Genomic DNA, 22,840 nt, shown 5'->3' on the forward strand with positions numbered 1-22,840 from the left:
TTGAAATCCACTCTGAAACAGCTGGAAAAGGTACGTGTGGGTCAGAGGGAGGGGGAGGAATTCAAACTTTATCTTCAAGTGTAGATCCCTCCCCAAGTGTAGTTTGATTGCAGGCAGAGCCACGTTGCCTTTTCAAACACACACACACACACACACATACACACAGCTGGATAAAACTATATAAGCCCAGCTTCACTGATTACAAGTTTGAAAAAGCAACGTGGCTCTGCCTGCAATCAAAGGCTTGGATCGGCTCCAATCCAACTTCTGTGTTTTTGTTTGTTTGAGAGAGAGAGTGTGAGAGTGGGAAAGGATGTAGGAGAGATAGTCCAATCCAACTTCTCTGTGTGCGTATGTCTGTTTGAGAGAGGGGGAAGGGAGGGAGAGAAGGAGGAAGGAGGGGGAGGGAGAAGAAAAAGAATAAAGGAAACTTCGCAAAGGAGAAAAACAAATGCTGTCGCTTTAAATTGGAACTGAGCATGCCTGGCTGTGGAATTCTGGGAGTTGAAGTCCACAAGTCTAAAAAAAATTGAAACCCACCACTGTGTCAGTGCCTCATCAGCCATAAACCTCACCGCACGTCACTGAGTGTCACATAGGAGGAGGGCTCCACAGAAAAGCACTTTTCCCATAAGTTGGCAAGGAAATGGCCAAGGAGCTACATAAGTTGGAAGGACAGCTAGATATCCTTAAGGAAAGGAGACCCCATAGATAACTTGGCCCTGTGCCATATATTCAGTTTTGCTTAGATTTCACTCCATTGGAACTGGATGAGCTGGGGGGAGGAATACTGAAAATTGGATTTTGTCAGTTTAAATTTATTGCTGCAAGAATATTTTTGGCATTTCCATGGTATTCATAAGACAAAAAGATGCACTCAGCAGGGAATTTCAGAACTGAGTGGGACAAAAAGCCTGTCAGTTCAAGGTGACATTTTATAAAGAAATCTGTGCTTTGAAATTGACAATAAGTGCTTTGTTCTGTCATATAGTCAAAACATTACAATTTAGTTTTGATGCACTTCCCTTGGTAATTATTAGAATAAATGTTATGTATTGTGGGATCTGAACTATTTAGGGAATACCAAGGATTTCTTCTGTAGAATTAAGTTCCTGTGCATAATCCCAAAGACAGCATGGGGAAATCTTATTACCATATTAATAAGAACATCTAGAATTAGCTAGAGTTGCAATACAACTGAATTCCTTCCTGACACTCAAACAATTTGGCAATTGGTTTTACATGGAAGTTATTCATCCACAACCAAATATAAACTCTACAGGAAGAATATGCTTTAAAGTATGGTAGATGTTGCTGCGCTTAGTATAATTGGGTAAGTTTAACTGCATATTTCTATTAATATGGCATTTTCAAAACTGCTCTGTTCTGCTATGTATTATTGACTGAAAATTACACACACACACAGACACACACACAGACACACACACACACACACACACACATATTATTCTAACAATAGCTGTTGACAAACAATTGTGCCTGTTGCAGTGTTCTACAACAAATGGGCTGTTGCTTTCTTTTAGACATCCCTTTGGTCCCTTAATTTGGATCACAAAGATTCATCCCTTTAACTGCCTGTCTTGCAGTATTTTCTACCCTGTTGTGTCCCTCAGTAATAATAATGAAGAAATGCTAATAGATTGGAAGAATATTGATATTTCATATGAGTCTCCACCGCTTTGGTCAATATCTTCTTCTTCTAGCCTGGTGATTAATCTGATTCATATTTTTGATCAAGTCTAAGATGAAGACCTGAGTCTTTGCTTTACTACTCCTTGAGGAAACTGGGGAAATGGCAAGGCTGTCTCCCTCCCCCCCTTTCCTTGCAGCATCCTTGGTTGCAAAATGTTCCCCTGATTTGGTTTATATGTTCACAGCAATGCGATCCAACAAATAGGAAAATTTTAATAAGATCTTCTGACTTTATTTGGTCTCTGCTGCCCCCCCACCCCTGACCCCGTTAGCCCTTGGGTTTTGTCCCCTCCCAAGGAGAGAGTGGGAAGAAGAGGAAGGAAGGAGGGAGGGGGGAAGGAAAAGAAGAAGGGAGGGGGGAAGAAGATGGAAGGAGAAAAGATGAAAGGAAGGAGAAAGAGTAGAAGGAAGGAGGAAGGAGGAGGAAGATGGAAGAAGAAAGGAAGGAAGAAAAAGAGGAAGGGAGGGAGAAAAGAAGGAAGGAGGTAGGAACAGAAGGGGAAGAGAGGGAAAGAGCAGAAAGACAAAGAGGATGAAGTTGAAAGGAAAGAGGAAGGAGGAAGGAAGGAAGGAAAAAAGGGAGGGAGAGAGGAAAGAAGAAAAGATGGAACTAGAAAGGAAAGAAGGGAGGGAGGGAGGAAAGGGGAAGACAGGGAAAGAGCAGAAAGACAGAGAAGGTGAAGGTAGATAGGCAGAAGGAAGGAAGAAGGAAGAAATAGGAAGGAGGGAAGGTGAAAGGATGGAAGGAGGAAGGAACAGAAGCGAAGGGGAAGAGAGAGATGGAAAGAGCAGAAAGACAGATAAGGTAGATAGGCAAAAGAAAGGAAGCTGAAAGAATGGAAGGAGGAAGGAAAAGAAAAGGAGGAAGGGAGTGAGTGAGGAAAGAAGAGAGGATGGAAGGAGAAAGGAAGGAAGAGAGGGAAAGAGCAGAAGACGGATAAGGTGAAGGTAGATAAGCAAGAGGAATGAAGGAAGGAAGAAGGAAGGATGAAGGGAGGAAGGAAAAAGAAGGGAGGGAGGGAGGAAAGAAGAAAATAATGGAAGAAGAAAGGAAGAGAAGGGGAAGAATAGAAAAATAAAGAAGAACGGGAGGAAGGAGGGAAGGTGAAAGGATGGAAGGAGGAAGGAAGGGAGGGGGAAGAGAGATCTAAAGAGCAGAAAGACAGAAGGTAGATAGGCAAGAGGAAGGAAGGAAGGAGAAAGAATGGAAAGGGAGGAAGGCTAGACGGAAGAAAGAGGGAGGGAGGGAGGGAAGAAGGAAGGAAGGTGAAAGGAGGGAGGGAGGGAGGGAGGGAGGGAGGAAGGAAGGAAGGAAGGAAGGAAGGAAGGAAGGGAGGGAGGGAGGGAGGGAGGGAGGGAGGGAGGGGTACTTCCACTTGTAGGCCTGGGACTGAATGCAGGAGGAGTCTCTCCATAGGATCAGCTGCTCCTCTGATCATGGTCTATGAAAATGTTACTGCCTGCCTGATGCAAATTTAGACAGATGGTGCTTTGTGCTGCCCCTCAAATCCCCCCCTTTACTCCTCCCCCTGTAGAATTCAGCCCCCTGAGTTTTTCCTTTGAGGGGCATCTAAATTAAGGTGACCAGACATCCCGATTTTGAACAATTTGTCCCGTGTCCCACGCATTTTAAAGAAGTCCGGATTTTTTAAAAAAAAAAATAATCAAGAATACCCCCACCCCCCAGTCAATGGTGTCCCTCTTTACCAATGTTAAAATCTGGTCACCTTACCCAAGACCAAAGTTGACACAGTAAAATCCAATTGAGTCCAATCATTTATTTGCTTATACCGAATGGATAGAATCTTGTCAAACTAAAGTTAAAACCTAAATCAATAGGTATGTCCTAAGAGATTCTATGATGTGGCTGCCTTGAATGTCTTCCCACCTCCCTCCTCCAACTCAGACTTTGTAGTCTCTTAATCTGGCTCTCTTTCTGGGAAAGCTCTATGTTGCCAAAACTACTATTCACTGCTTCTCCATCACACTGATATAGTATAGTTTTTTTAAAAAAAACAAATGTTTGGCCCAATTATGGATATTTCTCATACTGAAGACATCTGCTCTACTATGGAGATATTATTTCTAAGGAATAATCTCACCTCATTTTTATCTTCTTTTTCTCAACCATAAGTATCTTATGATTTATCACTTCTTGTTTGTAACTTATGATTTATGATCTATGACTTATCATTTTGTTGTTTGTATGTACACTGAGAGCTTATGCACCGAAAACAAATTCCTTGTGTGTCCAATCACACTTGGCAGTAAAGAATATACCAATTTCAATATTCCAATATTCAGACACAGTACCACAACACAGCATACATAGGATTTTTTAATGCTTTGTCACTAGATTTGTACTTGAAATGTTTAAGAGAACATGTAATAATAATTTCTGCATTCTTTCAGTTTGCGCACTGTTATTGTGATTCAATGGGAAACAGCACATGGGTGACAGAATTCATGCTCACTGGATTAACCGATGATCCACAGTTACAACGCATCCTCTTTGTGATATTTTTTGCCATTTATGCCCTCACCCTGGTGGGAAATGTGGGCATGATTGTTTTAATCAGGACCAGTCCTCCACTGCATACACCAATGTACTTTTTCCTCACCAACCTATCAATCTTGGATATCTGCTATTCGTCGTCTGTAACTCCAAGGTTCCTTTCCAATCTTTTAAAAGAGAATAAAGCTATTTCTTTTGCAGGTTGCTTCATTCAGCTTTACTTTTATGGTCTATTTGCCACCACAGAGTGCTACCTTCTAGCAGTGATGGCTTATGATCGCTATGTAGCCATCTGCAATCCTCTATTCTACTTCATCACCATGTCCCCCCAAAAATGTATCCAACTTACAGCATTTTCTTATATTGCCGGGATCATCAATGCTTTAGTACACACAGCTGCTGCAGCTCGATTACACTATTGTGGTCCAAACATCATTAAGAATTTTTATTGTGAAGTTCCTCCCATATTAGAACTTGCCTGTTCAAACATTAGCCTTAATAAAAAGTTGATGTTTATACTTATTGGGTTCAATGTAATAACAACTATCCTGACCATTCTTACCTCTTACACTTACATCCTGGTCACCATTTTAAAGGACCGCTCTGCCAAGAGTCATCGGAAAGCCCTCTCCACTTGTACATCTCATCTCATGGTCATTGGCATTTTCTACGGATGTGGTAGCTTTATCTATGCACGACCAAGCTCTAGACAATCTCACCATGTAGACCAAATGGCTGCCCTATTTTATGTAGTGGTGATCCCCATGCTAAATCCTTTGATTTACAGCCTGAGGAACCAGGAGGTTAGAACTGCCATCACAAAAGCCCTACAAAAAAAAGCTATGCCCATTTATTTTTAAATCAAGCTGTTAACAAAGTACTTTTACATGAGATATTGTGGTATTTCAAGAACTACATACTGGTAAAAGTGTGCATATAGGTGTATTTATATACACCATTATACACTGTAGGTGTATATTTTCTTGTAACACAATAGTTTGGCCTTACAAAGGCATTATAAAGTGGTATTATCCTGTGAAGTCTTAATACCACTTTATAATGCCTTGGTAAGGCCACACTTGGAATACCGCATCCAATTTTGGTCACCACAATGTAAAAAGATGTTGAGATTCCAGAAAGAGTTCAGAGAAGAACAACGAACATGAGTAGGGGATTGGAGGCTAAAACATATAAAGAACCGTTGCTGGAATTGGGTATGTCTACTTTAATAAAAAGAAGGACATGATAGCAGTATTTCGATATCTCAGGGGTTGCCACAAAGAAGAGGGAGTCAAGCTATTCTCCAAAGCATCTGAAGGCGGGGCAAGAAGCAATGGATGGAAACAAATCAAGGAGAGAAGCAACCTAGAACTAAGAAGAAATATCCTGACAGAACAATGAACCAGTAGAACATCTTATCTCTAGAAGTTGTGAATTCTCCAACACTGGGAGTTTTTAAGAAGAGATTGGCAACCATTTATCTGAAATGTTATAGGGTTTTCTGCCTGAGCAGGGGGTTGGACTAGAAGACCTCCAAGCCCCTTCCAACTCTTATTCTGTTTTATTCTATTCTATAGTCTGCATGCCTAGGTACTGAGAAAAAACTTCCATGCGTTCATTTTGGCTTATTCTCTATGTATAGAATTCTAACTTGAATTCATTCCAGTTGGAAATATTTATGTAAAATTATATTGACAGGTTAGTTTTTGAAAGCAATATATATGAATTAATCATTTTATGTTTACTACTTCTTTTCTGTCATATGTCCATATTTTTATTTTTTCAAGTTTAGGTAGCAGAGAGCTTTAATTTTACCTTATGGTTCCATATGTTTCAAAATTATATGTGTTCTATTTTTTTTGTTAATATCATTACCAAATGCTGTCATGATGGATTCAAAGGATATTATGTGTCATCTATGATATTTCATAGCTTGCTAGTCTCAATAAATTATATTAAACCAATAATCTTACAGCATTGATTTAATAAAATAAAAGAGTTGGGTAAAGTCTTCTACCATAATCTATGATACAGAAATTATTTCTTTATCCTGATCTTTTTCTGGGATGCTTTTCACCTTACTAGACTGATTTCTATTTGAGATTTCCTAGTATTCTTCCATTCAAATATCATTATCTTTTATATTAGTAGAAAATAAAAACTCCATCAATATATCACCTAAACCCTCATCTCAATCCTGAGCTACAAATATTCTCCTTTCTTGATCTCATTCTCTTTAAGATTAAAATAATTACTCCTTATTTAGGAACAGTATCTACAATATTTCTAGCAATCATTTTAATATGTTTCTACCTAAAGGATGAAATGGAATTAAAATAAGAAATATTTCCCTTCTTCAACCATTTTTCTGTCTCCAACTTTTTAGCTGAAAATCCTGCAATTATTTTAGGAAAGCCTGATCCAATAGCTTACAAAAGCTGGATTAATACATTCCTTGCCATTTTTATCACAGAGCTTTCTGAAGTTGCTAGAAAAATAATTGTGGGGGAGGTGAGAAAAAAGCTCAGGTGAAAAAATTGTCGCCTGAACATTGGAGTTCTTTGTAACATACTGGAGAAGATGATCTAAAAGATTGCATTATCAAAATTTTATCTTTGGCAATAAATAGAAAATACATTTATGTAAAACAGAGATGACATCATTTTAGATGTTTCTCATAATATCTGGATAAAAATACTGGGGAAACTAAAAAAAAAAAAAAGCAATTGCATTCCACAGGCCCAAAGAAATACTACTGTAGCACCAATTGGACACCATTCTTGAACAAGTGTCACAGTAACCTATAGCAGGTTTGAATAGCAGTCTCTCTTCAAATTTTCTCTTGTTGCCTAACCTATCCCCAAGACTGAGGACGTAGCAACAGTGTAGAAGATAAATCAGTAAATATAGTTGTCTGCATCTTCTTTCCACATATTTATAGATTACCGAACATTAAATAAACAGTAAGGGTCTTGAGTTCCAATGATACATGCCATGGTTTAACACTGATGTGTGATTTATGAAACATTTTATAATAAAACAAGACAAGCATGGTTATTTTTAAAAGGGGGAAGATAATTAATAAAACACAGACATTTCCTTGCCTTGTGTGATACAAAGTAACATTAGCTTAACTAATAGCATCGCTCAAATTAATATTTTTATTATATTTAGGACACGTAATGTGAAGAGCTAGCTTTCTTGAGAACTCTGGGAAATTACATTGGGAAAGATGGAAAGGAAGAAAGGTATATGGATGCACACAGTTACAATGGTGATGAATGGATCATTGGGGCAAATCAAGCCAGAGAAGTTCTATCTTTGTGGCTGAAAAGGTCAGTACTTATTTGATGGCACACCATCATTCAAAAAGACAGAATGATGCAGGATTCCCTTGGTCTGGTGGTATGTTAATGGTATAACCAGTCCCTACTCCTATCAAAATGCCATTGGCTATCCAGCTGACATGGACTTTTCATCCTCTTCAATCGTTCTATCTTGAAATGTTGCAACATTATGCCAGATAGTCATTTTAAAAGTATTTGAAAAATATCCCAACAATAGTCTACTGGTGAAACCTTTCGCATGAATGATAAGCTCCATTTTTTTCATGACTCCTAGCCTAACAGAGTACTGGATTTCCTCTTACCATAGAAGGGATCATTGACCATCCCAAGGGAGGAGACAGGCTTTGTTGTACTCAATGGATGATTAAAAAATAATAATATTGAATAAGACAGCTAACAAAAGGAATTATTTCTTTTTTCAAATTTGGGAACACTATTGTGTTAGCAGAGTAATTGTTGTCCAAATAAACAAGGAAAAAGTATGCTGAGAAAGGTGGGACATGATTAATGCTGAATTAAGTCCAGGAAAATGTTCTTGGATAAAATGTATTTTGTAAGGTTTTTAAATTTGATGCCAGTGTGGAATTTTTTGGAATCAAATTGATTTACACAATAAACAAGCAAAAAAGTATTTGAGCTGTAGTTATAATTACTACATATTTTATAATAATTAACAATGACAAAATAATTATTTCCATATCTTTTAAATCACAGTACCTTTCCAGCAGAAAGCTGAGTTAATTGACCCATAAATTCTTGGGTTAGTCCAAACAAGGCTTTTAGTATACAACCACGTTTATTAATAAAATATTATATTGAATTATATGGCACTCTCCCATGAATTACTCTCCCATTTCCCTGCTACTTCTGTGTTTTATTTTGATGTTTTTGAAAACACCTATTCATCCTATGAATACTAGGATGTTGCTATCACAACGTCCTAGTTGGTTTTATACCTGAAGAAATTCAATAGAAAATAATATAATAATTATAATAATTTATATGCTCCCAACTCCCACTGAATCTACATTTTGATGCATTCTTGCAATAATGCAAATTCTGATCTCCTAACTGTTGACAGCGTATAATACAACCTGAAACAGCAACGCTCTTCTGCTAAGCTCTGACATTGTTTTGTTCGTTTGATTCTATTTTTTTTAAGGGCCACTAACTACCATTTGAAACTTCTGTGCACCTAAAAATAAAATTGTATAAAATACAGGAAAATTTGATCGCCTCTCTTTCTACAGACTATACATCCTGTAGTGCAGTGATGGCTAACTTTTATGTTGCCGTGTGCCAAAAGCAATGCAATACATGCCCGTGCACATGCCTCCCATGCACATGTGCATGTGACCTGCTTGCGCTCTACCTGCCCCCATGCATGCGCATGTGACCCCCCTTTGCACTCCCCCTGGTCCCCATGCATGCACATGTGACCCCAGAGCTCTCCCCATGCATGTGCACGCAACCCCCATGCCCTGTTTTGGGCCTGGTAGGCCTCCCTGCAGCTCCCCCCCACATGTGCTCATGACACCCCCTCACATGCCTGCATGGTTCTCCACCCCGTGCATGTGCACACAACACTTCCACCCCCTGCATGCACTGCAAAGACCTGAAAGTCAGCTGGCTGGCATGAGGCACCCACGCATATGTGGTGGAGCTGAGCTGGGGTGACGGCTCGCGTACCCGCAGAGAGGGCTCTGTGTGGCACCTGTGGTACACGTGCCATAGGTTCGCCATCACAGCTGTAGTGCATGGTTTTTCCAGAATAACACAAAACATTATTAGTTTTCTTCTCTGTTGCTCCTAAATATAACAGACCCTGTACTTGGAGAGTTTCCGAAGTGAGGGGTGGGAGGAGTCATACGTGGGTATTACCACAGCCCTTTTGCCCTGGAGGCTGGGGTAAATCTTGAGGCCAAACCTCCGTTCCTCCTTCTGACCTCCCAGATTAACCTCAGTCTCCAGCCCAGAAGGAGTGTTTTTCCTGACTCTCCCTCACCTACGAAGACTAGGGGTTTTTTGTGTAAGATTTTTCCTTCTAGCGTTTTTTACCTTCAAGAAGTTCGTCGGATTGCTGCACCCCTCCTTGATCATGTTAAGCGCTGCTAGCGAAAGCCTTGCTGCCTTGCTAGCATGCACGCGCTCCCCAGGTGGCTGGACGGTCGCGAAAGAGGGGAAGGAACCTCCAGACCAATCAGAGTGTGTGAAATGGCCTTTCAGCTTTCAGCAGCCCGCCACAGGCCTCCGGAAGACCGGGGATCTGGCAGAGATCGCCCCAATGCTCCCCAACTACAGGAGAAGCTCGGGTCACAGGTCAGTGGTCACCATCTTGCCCCCTCCACTGCCAGTGAGCACGTGGGTGAGCGCGTGACCGGCATTCCTCCGAGAACGCTCAAGAGGCACCAGCGAAGCCAGAAGAGGCTTCATAAGGCCCCAACGGATCTCCCAGCGGATCGGCGGCAGAGAAGAAGCGCGAGCTTGGAGCCATTGCACAGAAGAGCAAGGCCGGAGGTTTCTGAGCAGCATAACTGTGAGTAATGGCAGAGGCGGTGAGGAGCAGGGGTGCCAGGCCCAGGTCCCCAGGGGATTCAGAACCAGGGGAGGGGACCTCCAGGTGGGTTCCCCCAATCACCAGAGGGAGGTCCCCCAGCAAGAAGGGCACCAGGGCCCATAGGGAGGGAACCTCTGGGAAGGAGATTCGAGTCACCAGGGCCTCCACCATCAGCCTCTCTCCTTCCAGATCTCGCTCCCCCTGCAGGCCTCCCATTCTGGTAGAGGCCCGGATAGCATCCCCAGGCTCCCCAGGGGGCTCAGGCAGAGATCATAGTTCGCTCTCGTCCCCCCCCTCTCACCTGCCCAACCATCCAAGGCGAGGGGAGACCCCTTTGGGTGCAGGGCACCCAGCCTGCCAGGCACTGGCTAGCACCACAATCTCCTGAGCCTAGGGATTTCCTGCAACCCCCAGAGCTGCACCCCTCCCTTCCAGAGCTTCCTGAGAGCTTCCAGGAGGTGCTAGTCAGGGCCATAGCCCAAGGGATTGTTTTTGGGATGAAGCACCAGCCCCAGGATTCCAGGAGTAGATCTGCCAGGGACCAGTCCAGGAGTCACCACGATTGTCCTAGGTCCTCTGCTACCAGAGAGCCCAGGTCACCTTCCCCCTCCCCTGCCAGTGAGGCTTCGGAGTTGGAGGAGGGGGAGTTGAAAGAGGTGGGGTTCTCTGAGGATGAGGAGGCCCAGGGTTCTGAGGCTTCCAACATCACCGGACTGTTTCCCCCTCTTTGTTCAGTTCCTTACTTCGTAAGGCCAGGGCCACAGCAGACCTGGATTCCCCTCCACAACCCAGTCCTGCCACTGCCACCCCTGGCCCTAGCGGGGGTAATAAGAAGGAACCCTTTCATAGGCCCCAGGTGGAGAAAGAGGAGATCCCCACTCCAGAGATGTTTCTTGAAGTGCTTATATCCCAGTGGGTTAAGCCAGGATCCTTTCCCAACTCGGGGGGCAATGAGCGGAGATTCTATAAACTCAATTCCACCTTTGCTCAAGCACTGCAGGTTCCTTCGGTGAACACTCTGGTCGCCACCCTGGCTTCTGCTTCGACCGTGGTGACTGGAGACATCACCAATTGTCTTAAGGCAGAAGACAAGAAGGCGGAAATGATTTTGCGTAAGTCATTTCAGGCAATAACCTGGGCCATTAGGGTGGCTGCTTCCGCATCATTTTTCAATAGGTCAACGGTGCTGTGTCTGGAACAGCTGAGAGACAGGACCCCGGCCATGGAGGTACGTCTCCTGCAGGACATCTCCAAGGTGCTGGCAGCCACACAGTTTTCTGCAGACGCCACATTGGATGCAGTTAAGTATGCTTCTTGAGCTTTGTCATCCTTGGTAGCGTCCAGGCACCTGCTGTGGCTGCGCCACTGGCAGGCGGAGTCTTGGGTGAAGTGGCACCTGGCAGGAGCTGACTACACCGGGGACAAACTCTTCGGTGTGTTGCTGGGTCCGATCTTGGTGGAAGACAAGAATAAGCGGAAGGTCTTCCCGACTACGACCAGATGATCGGATCACCGACAGGCTCCTTACCCCAGGAGAACATCTTACCGCCTGCCTAACATGGACTACCAGAATCAGAGGTACCCAGTTCCCAGATATCATAGACAAGGGGATAGGCAGTTCCCAAGGGACAAATTTAGAGGCCAGCAGCAGGGCAAGTGGCCCTTTCGAGGAGGGGGCGGCCGTCCGTTCCGCAGGTTCAAGTGATCCAATCGTGGATCACCCCATCGGTGGTCACCTTTCCCTATTTGTGGATGCCTGGGAACACGTCACCTCGGACGAATGGGTCCTCCAGATGGTTAGGCTCGGGCTCCGGCTGGAGTTCCGATCGCAGCCCCCAAATAGATTCCGCACCTTCGCCTCTTCCACAGATCTGGCCAAACGGGCCCTTAAGGCCAAGGCCATCAAACACCTGTTAGACATCAGGGCCATTGAGAAGGTCCCAGAAGGGGAGAAGGGTTCTAGATTCTATTCGAACCTGTTTCTGGTCCCCAAGAGTTCAGGGGGGTGGAGAGCCATCCTGGATCTTAAACTGCTCAATTCCAGGGTGGTCTACCATAGGTTCAAGATGGCCTCCCTGAAATCCATCTTAGAAGGCATCCGACAGGGTGACTTCTTCGCCTCCATCGACCTCATGGAGGCCTACCTTCACATCAGAATCGCCCCGGAACATCGTAGGTTCCTCAGATTTTCCCACGAGGGCAGTCATTTTCAATATAAGGCCCTTTCCTTTGGGCTGGCTTCAGCCCCCAGGACCTTTACCAAGGTGCTGACCGTAGCTGCGGGTCACCTGCATTCCTTCCCAGTCCAACTCTTTTGTTACCTGGATGACATCTTCGTCCTAGCCAGGTCCCCACTGACAGGACCTGGGGCTCACCTTCGACACTCTCAGGTCCCTGGGGTTCTCTATCAATCTAGAGAAGAGCTACTGGTCCCATAAACCAGTCTCCAGCACCTAGGGTCCATTATAGATTCCGTGTCTGGGGAGGTCTTTCTTTCCCAGGATCAAAAGCACAGCATTGTGCAGCTGATTCATGAGATACACAAATTACGCTCTGTCCCTGTAGTTCTTCTTTCTAGGCTCCTTGGAAAATTCATTTCTTGTATAGGAATTGTGCCATGGGCTCGCCTACATGCCAGGGAGCTTCAGTGGTTCCTGCTTCCATACCAAAGAGCCAGGACGAGCAACGCCAGCTTCAAGGTTCGAGTGTCACCCCAGGTGCTGCTATTGCTCCATTGGTGGCTGACCCCAGCATTAGACAAGGGATCCCTCTTCAAGGAACCATCAAGGAAGGTACTCACAATGGATATGAGCCTGTTCGGCTGGGGAGCACACCTGGAAGCCCAGATAGCCCAGGGCCGCTGGACTCCAACAGACCTGCGCAACAACATAAACTGGTTGGAGCTCAGGGCCATCCACCTGGCCCTACGTCACTTCAAGATCACTGTGACCAGTCACCATGTCCTGGTCCTGATGGACAACGTGGCAGCCAAGGCCCATGTGAACAGACAAGGGGGCACCCGTTCCAAGGCCCTTCGTGACGAGGCCCTCCAATTGGGGAACTGGGCAGAGAGGCATCTCCAGTCCATCAGAGCAGAACACATCTCCAGGACAAAGAACCAGCAAGCGGATTGGCTCAGCAGGGAAACGGTCGACAACGGAGAGTGGCAGCTTCATCCCAGCATCTTCCTGCAGATCTGCGAGAGGTTCGGGTGCCTGACGGTGGATCTCTTCACAACCCCAGCGAATGCCCAGCTGCCGAGCTTTGTATCAAGGTTCCCGTCCAGAGGAGCCATGGACACAGACGCCCTTCGCTGCAGATGGCCACCAGGTCTACTCTACGCCTTCCCCCCCCCTTCCCCTCATTCCCGGGATTCTGAGGAGGTTGGTGTCAGAGGGAGCAGAGATGATCCTAGTGGCTCCCTGCTGTCCCTGGCTAGCACACTTGGTGGAACTGTCCTCAGCTCCTCACTGGAGGATTCCCCCGGGGGAGGTGTCTCTTCACCAGGGGTCCCTGGAACATCCGGATCCGGCGGGGTTCCATCTGACCGCCTGGTGATTGAGCGGGAACAGCTGAGAGGGGCACATTTTTCCGCAAAGGTCATTAAGACCATCGAGGCATCCAGGAGGCAGTCCACTACTTGCATCTACAATGCCTCCTGGGTCGCCTTTGCGGACTGGTGCCAAGTAAGGGACATCCAGAACCCACCACTGCTATATACCATAGTTACAAGAAGAATATGGTTGCAAATACAGACTTCTGGTATTACATTAAAGTTACTATTCACCAACACAGCTAAATGATTTATGCTAGCAATTAGGTATAATGACAAAGAATACAGCGGGGGGAAAGAGAAAAATGCTTTGGGTAAGGTTGGGACTCTAAGCCATCCTTTGAATGGGCCAACACGATTCAGAAAACACACTTTCTTCTGCCAGCATATCTAACCATGATCAGAAATGACCTGCAGGCCAACACACTCTCCATCATAAATATCTTAACAAAATCATTCTTCCAATGAACTATCAACATTTATCAGTAAAACATCAGGGAAACATTACAAGTGCTTTTACTTTTTTCTTTATTTCTTGCTCCCAGAAATGTAAAAGGATTCAGATTATAGATCAAGAAGAATTCACCTTGTTTTGCCCTGAATTGTTTCTATAAAACTGCACTATGATAAGGATTCCAATTTCTATCTGTCTCTAAAATAATCTAGCCTACTTAGATCACAATTAATCATAAGCTTCAGCTGTGTTTTAAAACCTGACCAACTGATCAGACTCATTGAGAAGCAGGATTCTTTCCAAAGCAGACTGGCTCAGAATGGTATTGGCCTGAATATTTCTCTAGTAAAAATTTATAATAGACCTAATGATAAATCTTGTTCCTATTTATATGACAGTAATTTTGTTTAATCTTCTAATGAAGGTCTGTTCCTACAAATTGTATTCAATTAGATGAACGATTTAAAATGATTTTATTGAATGGAATACCATAAAAATGGTATGGCATTTTCTTCACCTAGGTGAGGGAGAATGAGATTTGACATTTAGGTCTTAGTCAAAGTAAGGAAAGTAGTAAGGACTTATGTAGGGATGTCCTACAAATCATTGAATGGGATCTGAACAGAAATTGTGATTCTGTAATTAATGAATATATGGCTATTTTGTGTTGGGATTGATTCATTTCATGACACTTGTATTATAGCTGGTCTAAAAATGGGAATGGATTTCCCAGGAACTTTGTTAAGTAAAGATAAAACATTTTGACTGTAACCTGGCACAAAAATTGCTGAAAGTATTACTGTCAGTAATTAATCCTATAAATGTTGGCTTTGTGAAACTTCTGATAATATCAAATAACTGGTAAATAGGTTAAACAGTACATTCTGAAAAATATGTAATGGCTTCATTAGATATAGGAAAAAGCCTTCGAGGGTTTTAAGAAAAAGCCTTCAAGGTTTACAGTATAATATCTTTCTGGAAGTTGTTATAAAAATGGCTTTGCATCACACTTGCAAGATATTTGAAAGATATCAAAAAAAAAACTATAAGTAAATAGCAATATATTCAGCTGTAGTATTTGTCACATTAATGCTATATTTAATTTAATATCAACTGCCTTGAAAACGTCAATGAATTTGAATGCCCCAGGTGAAGATTTTTTTAGAGACTAAGCTAACAATATTGCTTCTCCACAATGAGAAAAGTAAATATCAATGATGTACCGTAACAGAAATTTGGAACAGAGAAATGGATTTTCCTGAATTATATAATCATTGGTTGCAACTTTTAAGAAATGTTTAATGTATTTATTAAGAATAGTATTTATGAATTTAAAAAAGGTCAACACATTAAAATTCTTTTTTAAATTGATTAGACTGGATATTGGAGATGTAATACATCAGTACATCAGCAAAATGCTTTGCTCATATTCTTGATAATTCCTTATTGATTAAATTATTAAAGTAATTAAAATGGCAATAGGTCATTATTTTTGTAATTATACTTCAAAAAGGTCAGCCTGTGTTAAGCAAAATATAAATGCTGGTTTCACTCTACCTCTAAAGAACTGATTTCTCTAATCTTTTTCCTAGCTTCTGTGTTCTGCCCTTCGGTTTGGAAACAATTAGCTATAAAAAGAAAATATGGAATAATTCTTCTTCAGAGTTCAGATTTCATTTTTTTAATTCAAAGGTCCATATAGCCTAAAGAAATGTATATAGCTTAATAGTTTTTATTCAATAAGACGGAATGATATAAACCATTTGCTACAGTAGTTGGTTCCGGATTCCGTTCCAACTGGTATGGTTGGAACAGGCCTGGGGGCATCCACATGGACGTGTGCAGCGTGTGCACTCAGCGGAATTGAGTACAAGTGCTGTACACGCTGTCTGTGTGCGCGGAAGCACTGAAGACTTAAAAGACCGGTAAGGAGCTTGGGCGGGCGGGTGGGCTTTCCGGAGCACCGTACCAGAATGGTATCTGGTGCTCTGGACAGGCTCTGGTACACCTGTACTGGGGCGTACTGCCTGCAACCCACCACTGATTTGCTACTAGAACAAATTGATCTAATACTTAATTTTGGTAACAACAATCATATCTGTTGAGCATCAACTTTTCTTCCTAGTATACTTCTGAAGGCACCCCTTACCTCCTGGTTCCTCATGCTGTAGATTAATGGATTGAGCATGGGGGTTACCACTACATAGAACACAGAGGCCATTTGGTCTAGGTTATAATTTGACCTAGAGCTTGGTCGTGCATACATAAAGCTGAGACATCCATAGAAAATGGTGATGACCATGAGGTGAGATGTACAAGTGGAGAAGGCCTTCTTACGGCTCGTGGCAGAGTGGATCTTTAAAATGGTAACCAGGATATACGTGTAGGAAGTGAGAACAGTCAGGCTTGTTGTTATTAAATTGAAACCAACAAATACAAATACCAACAGATAATTAAGACTGATATCTGAGCAGGAAAGAGCAAAAAGAGGAGGACCCTCACAATAAAAACTCTTAATGACATTTGGACCACAGAAGGACAATCTAGTAGTTGCAGCCATTGTGTGCACAGAAGCATTGATGATCCCGCAACATAGGCCACTGCTATCAGCTGAACACACTTCCTTTGGGACATTATCATCAAGTAGAGTAGAGGACTGCAGATTGCCACGTAGCGATCATAGGCCATCACAGCTAAGAGGTAGCACTCCGTGGTTCCAAATAGGGCATAAAAGTAGAGCTGAGTGAAGCAGCCCCCATAGGAAATACTTTTCTTCTCTTTTAAAAGATTGGATAGAAAGTTTGGGGTGACAGAGGAGGTGTAACAAATATCCAAAAAAGATAAGCTGGTTAGGAAAAAGTACATTGGTGTGTGGAGAGAAGGACTGGTTCTGATTAAGCTAATCATGCTTAGATTTCCTACCAGGGTGATGGCATAAACAGCAGAAAATGTCCCAAAGAGGAACAGCTGCAACTGTGAGTTCTCTGTTAATCCAGTGAGTATGAACTCTGTCACCTGTGTGTTATTTCCCATGTAATCACAGTAACATTTCAGTCAATTTCCCTTAGTTTTTCTAATATTTCTCTCTGATCAGAATCAATTTCCCATGTAATAACAATAGCTATCTACATAAAAGGACAGATTGGATATAACATACTATTTGTGTTTAGTTTCTGCCCATGAATAAATTTATCCACAGACTATTAAAGACAATTCATGACCAAGGGAATGCTACTGAAATCTTCAAGGTGAGGAACTCTCTTTTAAACCTGGAAAGACAGCAAAAAGGTATCAGAGCAAAATATGATTTGTATTGACTTTTTCTCTCACAAGATATTTTCAGAAGCTGCAGTAAAGAATTAGCAAGCTAAGTGAAGAAAGGTTCTTACTGCTTTCAACTGTATATATTGTTTTGTTGGTTCATTGCTGGATCTACATGTTCTATGACTTGTAGAAGCTGATGTTTAGACTACTTGGGCTGCTCATTTCTTGAGATGATGTCTCAAGAAATCTACTGTCCCCATTGATATGTACTCATTTTATATGTTCATGTTATACTTATTTGCATCTATTTGTACCAATCTCATGTGAAAATGTCCATGTCTATACTAATACCTGTTACCTTGTACATGTTGACAAATAAATAAATAAATAAAATAAAATAAATGATGAAATGAATTCTGAATAGTGAACAATACTGACTCTCATATCTTATGTATCTAATAATAATGATAATTCCTCACTGAACTGCTAAATTTCCTAATATATAAAGGGATTTTTTTTAAAGATGCAAATTTTGAGGTCTTCTTAGATTACCAAGCTTCCCATGGTTTCTGATGTAATATGAACTATATAAAAGACAATATTTAAACATTTTAAGTGGCCTTGTGCAGGTTATATGCATGACATACAGGCTTGATCTGAATCTTCTCTGAACATACAGACAATTCTCTTTGAAGTAACTATAACTTGTCATCCCATGAACTCTTAAAGCAAACTCTCACAAACAATAAAACACAACAAATGTATAGTTGCCTTTTTGATTATCAAACTCACTTGCTTTCTTGCAGCTCAACAACTTCCTTCACATATTAAAATATCTGCCATTTTTCAAGCTTTGATTTGCAGATTTTTGAAACTTTCGCAGTTCTAAAAACAATTCAAATATTTTCCTTCAATCTCCAGTAACTCAACAGCTTTATACACTGCTGCAGATATTAATGTTTCCTTCAACTCTCTTTGGAGTGATGGAGAAGATAATTCTACTGAGAAAAATATTGGTTTGGGAAACATCTCCCTGAAGTACTACAAACTGCTCCATCTACTAATTTGTATTAATTACACAGTGAGGATTTAATAAATCAAATTGCAATTTGAAATATTTACTAGTGGAAAATGTAGTATTCAGTAGCGATCACATTCTCTCTTTCACTTTATTTATTGATAGTATTTTATCAAATCTTTTCTCACACATGTTATACCCCATGTAGACAGACAGTGCCTTTCAAAAATGTGGTTTTTATTATTATTTAAAGTAAAAAATATATATTAACAAAACTGTTCAGAATAGTAATAGAATCATTCAGAGAAAATATTTAAAAAACTACACTGAGTTGGAGACCAGTGATTTCAAACACTCTTTAATAGTGGTAGTAGCTTGTTGATGTGATTTCGCTAGGAATTGAAGTCTGAAAGTGCAGATCCTGTGGAGTTGGATGATGCACAATCTTTTGTGATTATTTGGTGAGAACTGAGAATTTATATTTTGGGCCCTGAGAAAGTGACTGGATTCTTGAGAGCTGTGGGTGTTTTAGATCCATGCTGCTCCTGGTTGATAAAGGTCTTCCAAAATGTATTATGTGGGAAATTCTTCCTTGACTGTAGTTTGGTTGCACCTGACCTTTTAGAGATTATGATCTTTACCATTTCAGTAAATCATCATTGGACTCAATTGTGTTGGATAATTTCCAGCAGCTCCAAGATGCTTGGATGAAGCAGATTATCAGGATTCTTTTCAGTCAAGTTTAACACTTGGAGACTTTATAGAAACATCACTAGTTGTGCTTGTTCATAACTTGTGATGGGATGATGATGGAGGTGGTGCACCTTCCTCAACCTCTGTGATCCCTTGTCAAACTTGAATTCCATCAACATGGGAGCTCAAGGATGTAAGTGTTGCATATCAGTGCTGCAGTCCTTCCTTGTGGCCTTTTCAGTCAATTTTGTGGGTGAACAATGAGAGAAAGAGAGATCTTGCCTAAGACACTTACTTTGTGATGTGCCTCATAATTCAGTTCTTTTCTACTCCTGATCAATATCTACACAAACCAGTGCATGAAGTCATGCATTGGCATGGGACAAGATATCATCAGGATGCTGATGATACTCAATTCTATATCTCAACCATGGACCTCCAAGAGATGTTGTCAGATATTTCTTCTCAGTTCCTATTCCTATCCTTTGGAACAGAATGTTTTTATTGAAGATGCACACTACCTGAGTTAGGCACTCATTTGACTGAATGTATAAATTAGTTAAACAAGTAAAATCTGAGGTCTGTAACTAAAATTTCACTGTAACACTGTGTGGGAATGTCAATGGAAGATGGGGAGGAGGAGAGAAATGCTGCATAGAGGGTGATCAGATAAGTGAGGATATAGCCCTCAGATACATAATGAGCAAAGAAGGAAACTCAGAAAGAAAACCCGCTAACTTTGTAAGGTACAAAAAAGATAGTGGGAAATTTATACTATCAGACAAGCAAGATTCTGGTAATGTAGCCTTACACTAATGTCAAATTAGCTCCTCTGATCGTGTTTCCAGTCTGCTCTACTTGAGAATGCTAACATCAATTCTGCAAGTCTCATACCCTCTTCCAAGGAAAGGAATTTTAGGAATAGCATCTGACCAATTTGCAGATGGCCTTGATAAAACAAAGGCAACAACTAATGAAACACAATAGTAAAAAAATTTCTACTTAGAGCAGCTGTTTTCTAAACCTGAATTTTGGCAAAGAGCAACAGTTTTTAAAAATATATCTGTTGAAGATGAAACTTTCTTCCTATTATACCTCTGAAGGCACCTCTTACCTCCTGGTTCCTCATGCTGTAGATTAATGGGTTGAGCATGGGGGTCACGACTACATAGAACACAGAGGCCATTTGGTCTAGGTTATAATTTGACCTAGAGCTTGGTCGTGCATGCATAAAGCTGAAACATCCATAGAAAATGGTGATGATCACAAGGTGAGATGTACAAGTGGAGAAAGCTTTCCTATGGCTCATGGCAGATCGTATCTTTAAAATGGTAACCAGGATATATTTGTAGGAGGTGAGAACAGTCAGGCTTGTTGCTATTAAATTGAAATAAATACAAATACCAGCAGGTAATTAAGAATAAGATATCTGAGTAGGAAAGAGAAAAAAGGGGAGGACCTTCACAATAAAAGTGCTTAATGATGTTTGGGCCACAAAAGGACAGTCTAGATGCAGCCATTGTATGAATGAAAGCATTAAGATGCCAGCAATGCAGGAAATTGTTACTAGCTAAACACACTTTGTTTGGGACATTGTGATGAAGTAGAGTAGAGGAATGCATATTGCCAAATAGTGATTATAGATCATCTTAGCTAGGAGGTAGCACTCTGTGCAGTGACGTGCAGTGAGCTTCATGGCCGGTGAGGCTGCCCGGGACAAGGCAAGGAAGACTTCCTCGGTCGGGCCCAGGAGGGACGTCGGGAAGAGCTAAATGTGGTGGGCGGCATTGGGGGCACTTGCGCTCAGGGCAGGAGCCCCCTTTAGCCCGCCCCAAAACTCCTGGAGCAAAGCAGAAGCCGGCCCACATGGGAGCCGCCTCGGGTGGGGCTCCTGGGCTGCAGAAACATGGGGCGGGGGGTGATCCTGGCGATACTGGCCGCTACCTGCCTGACTCTTTCTCACAGACACCGCCACGGCATGCATGCTGAGCTGCGCTAGCGGCAGCGCCATGACAGCCCTGCTGGTGCCGCCCGGCTGGCTGGCACCTTGCTGACTGCTCTCCGGGAGCTGGGACTCCTGCATCATCTGGTGGGACCTCTTCACCGGGGAAGCGCTGCAACGCTTTGCACTGGACGCGGGGCCCATCGCTCGCCTGGTCCTCTTGCCAGACAGCTGCAGGGTGAGTCACGGTGCCCAAGGCGGCTCCCTGGGAACTCAACCAGGTGAGCCAGCCAGCCCAGCCAGCTCATTCCTCCCCTCACCACCACTATGTGCAACAGGCCAGGCATCTCGCATTTATGGTGGACATAAACACGAGATGCCTGGCCTGTTGGACACAGTGGCAAGAACATCCCTGCCGCTGCTGTGCTCCGCCGCCTCTCCCCCCTCCCTCCGTCCGATCCACATACTTTTTCCAGCTGTGGATTTCAACTCTCCTCTTGTCCGCCCGCCATGATGAAAATGTAAAAAAATTAATAAAAAAGCAACTTACTTAGGCAAGGCTGCCAAGGCATGATTTGCTGCTCCCAGATCAGGAGGCAGGAGAATCACGTGCCTCCTTTGCATAAGGAATTTTTTGCCTTTTAACCCTTGCTTAACTCTGAGCAAGCATTAAAAGGTGAAAAATTCCTTATGCAAAGGAGGCCCATAGTTCTCTCACCTCCCCCTACAGTTAGCACTAAGCAGATTCAGAGTCACTGTGACTCTGGAGTCTGGCAGCAACTACCTTAGCCTTTTTAATTATTTTAAAAATTCTTTTCTTTTCTTCATGACACTGGTGAGGCCCTGCCTCCCCTGACTGCACGTCCCTGACTCTGTGGTGGTCAAAAGACTATAAAAGTAAGGCTAAGTTAAACAACCCCCATAGGAAATAAACTTTTCTTTTAAAAGACTGGTTAGGAATTGTGGGGTAACAAAGGAGAAATAACAAGTATTCAAAAAAGATAAGTTGGTAAGGAAGAAATGTGTTAAGAGAAGGACTGATTCTGATCAAGATAATCATGCTTAGGTTTCTGTTGTGCCCCAGCAGGAGCCGTTGGAGCTGCCGATGGACTCCGATAGCGAGGGACCCTATGAGTCGGCTATGGGGCAGTGGGGAAGATCAAAGGGAGTTTGTCCCTGATGTCAGGCAAAGAAGGACGGAGAAACCAAGGCAGCAGTTATGGAAACATAAGAGATAATCAAGTCCAGGTGGTTGTGGCTTGGCTCCTCCCAAGAGAGTATATAAGAAGAGATTTTGGGAGGATACCTTTTGCAGGACACAACCGTTCATTACAAGCTGGAGAAGCTCTTGTGTGTATTGTATCTCTTATCTGTGGGAGTCTGGGTTGCTGCCAATGTCTTGCCTGTCAGTAATTGCTGTGAATAAAGTGTGGCTAACAGTAAGCCTGTGTCAGCATTAATCACCAGACGGAGGGTGGTCATCACTCACCAGGGTGATGGCATAAACAGCAGAAAATATCCCAAAGAAGATGAGCTGAAATTGAGAGTTCTCTGTTAATCCAGTGAGTGTGAATTCTGTCACCTGTGTGTTATTTCCCATGTAATCACAGTAACAGTGTTGAACAATATTTCAGTTAATTTTCATTTGTTTTTCAAATATTCACAATGTACAGTAGTCTGATATCATAGTTCTTAAGTTTCTAGAAAACGAATAATAATTTGGAAGAAATATGGTAAAGAGCTCACATAGTAATTTGATAAAGAGCTCACATAGTAAAATGATG

At 42.4% G+C, this 22,840-nt stretch overlaps 1 protein-coding gene and 2 pseudogenes across 1 annotated transcript; 1 reads left to right on the forward strand and 2 right to left on the reverse strand.

The window, feature by feature from the left end:
- The first annotated feature begins 4,149 nt into the window (after positions 1-4,149).
- LOC106543776 (olfactory receptor 5J3-like) lies at positions 4,150-5,088 on the forward strand. Its single transcript, XM_014059856.2, has one exon. The coding sequence runs from the start codon at positions 4,150-4,152 to the stop codon at positions 5,086-5,088; it is 939 nt and encodes a 312-aa protein (XP_013915331.2).
- Positions 5,089-16,231: 11,143 nt separating this feature from the next.
- LOC106543775 (olfactory receptor 5AP2-like) lies at positions 16,232-17,172 on the reverse strand (annotated as a pseudogene).
- A 2,307-nt stretch (positions 17,173-19,479) lies between these two features.
- Positions 19,480-22,656, reverse strand: LOC106543774 (olfactory receptor 5J3-like; annotated as a pseudogene).
- Positions 22,657-22,840: the final 184 nt, after the last annotated feature.

Source organism: Thamnophis sirtalis, unplaced genomic scaffold (assembly GCF_051295495.1).
Source record: "Thamnophis sirtalis isolate CommonGarterSnake01/CBP01778 unplaced genomic scaffold, rThaSir2_p1.2 scaffold_1, whole genome shotgun sequence".
Taxonomy (NCBI): domain Eukaryota; kingdom Metazoa; phylum Chordata; class Lepidosauria; order Squamata; family Natricidae; genus Thamnophis; species Thamnophis sirtalis.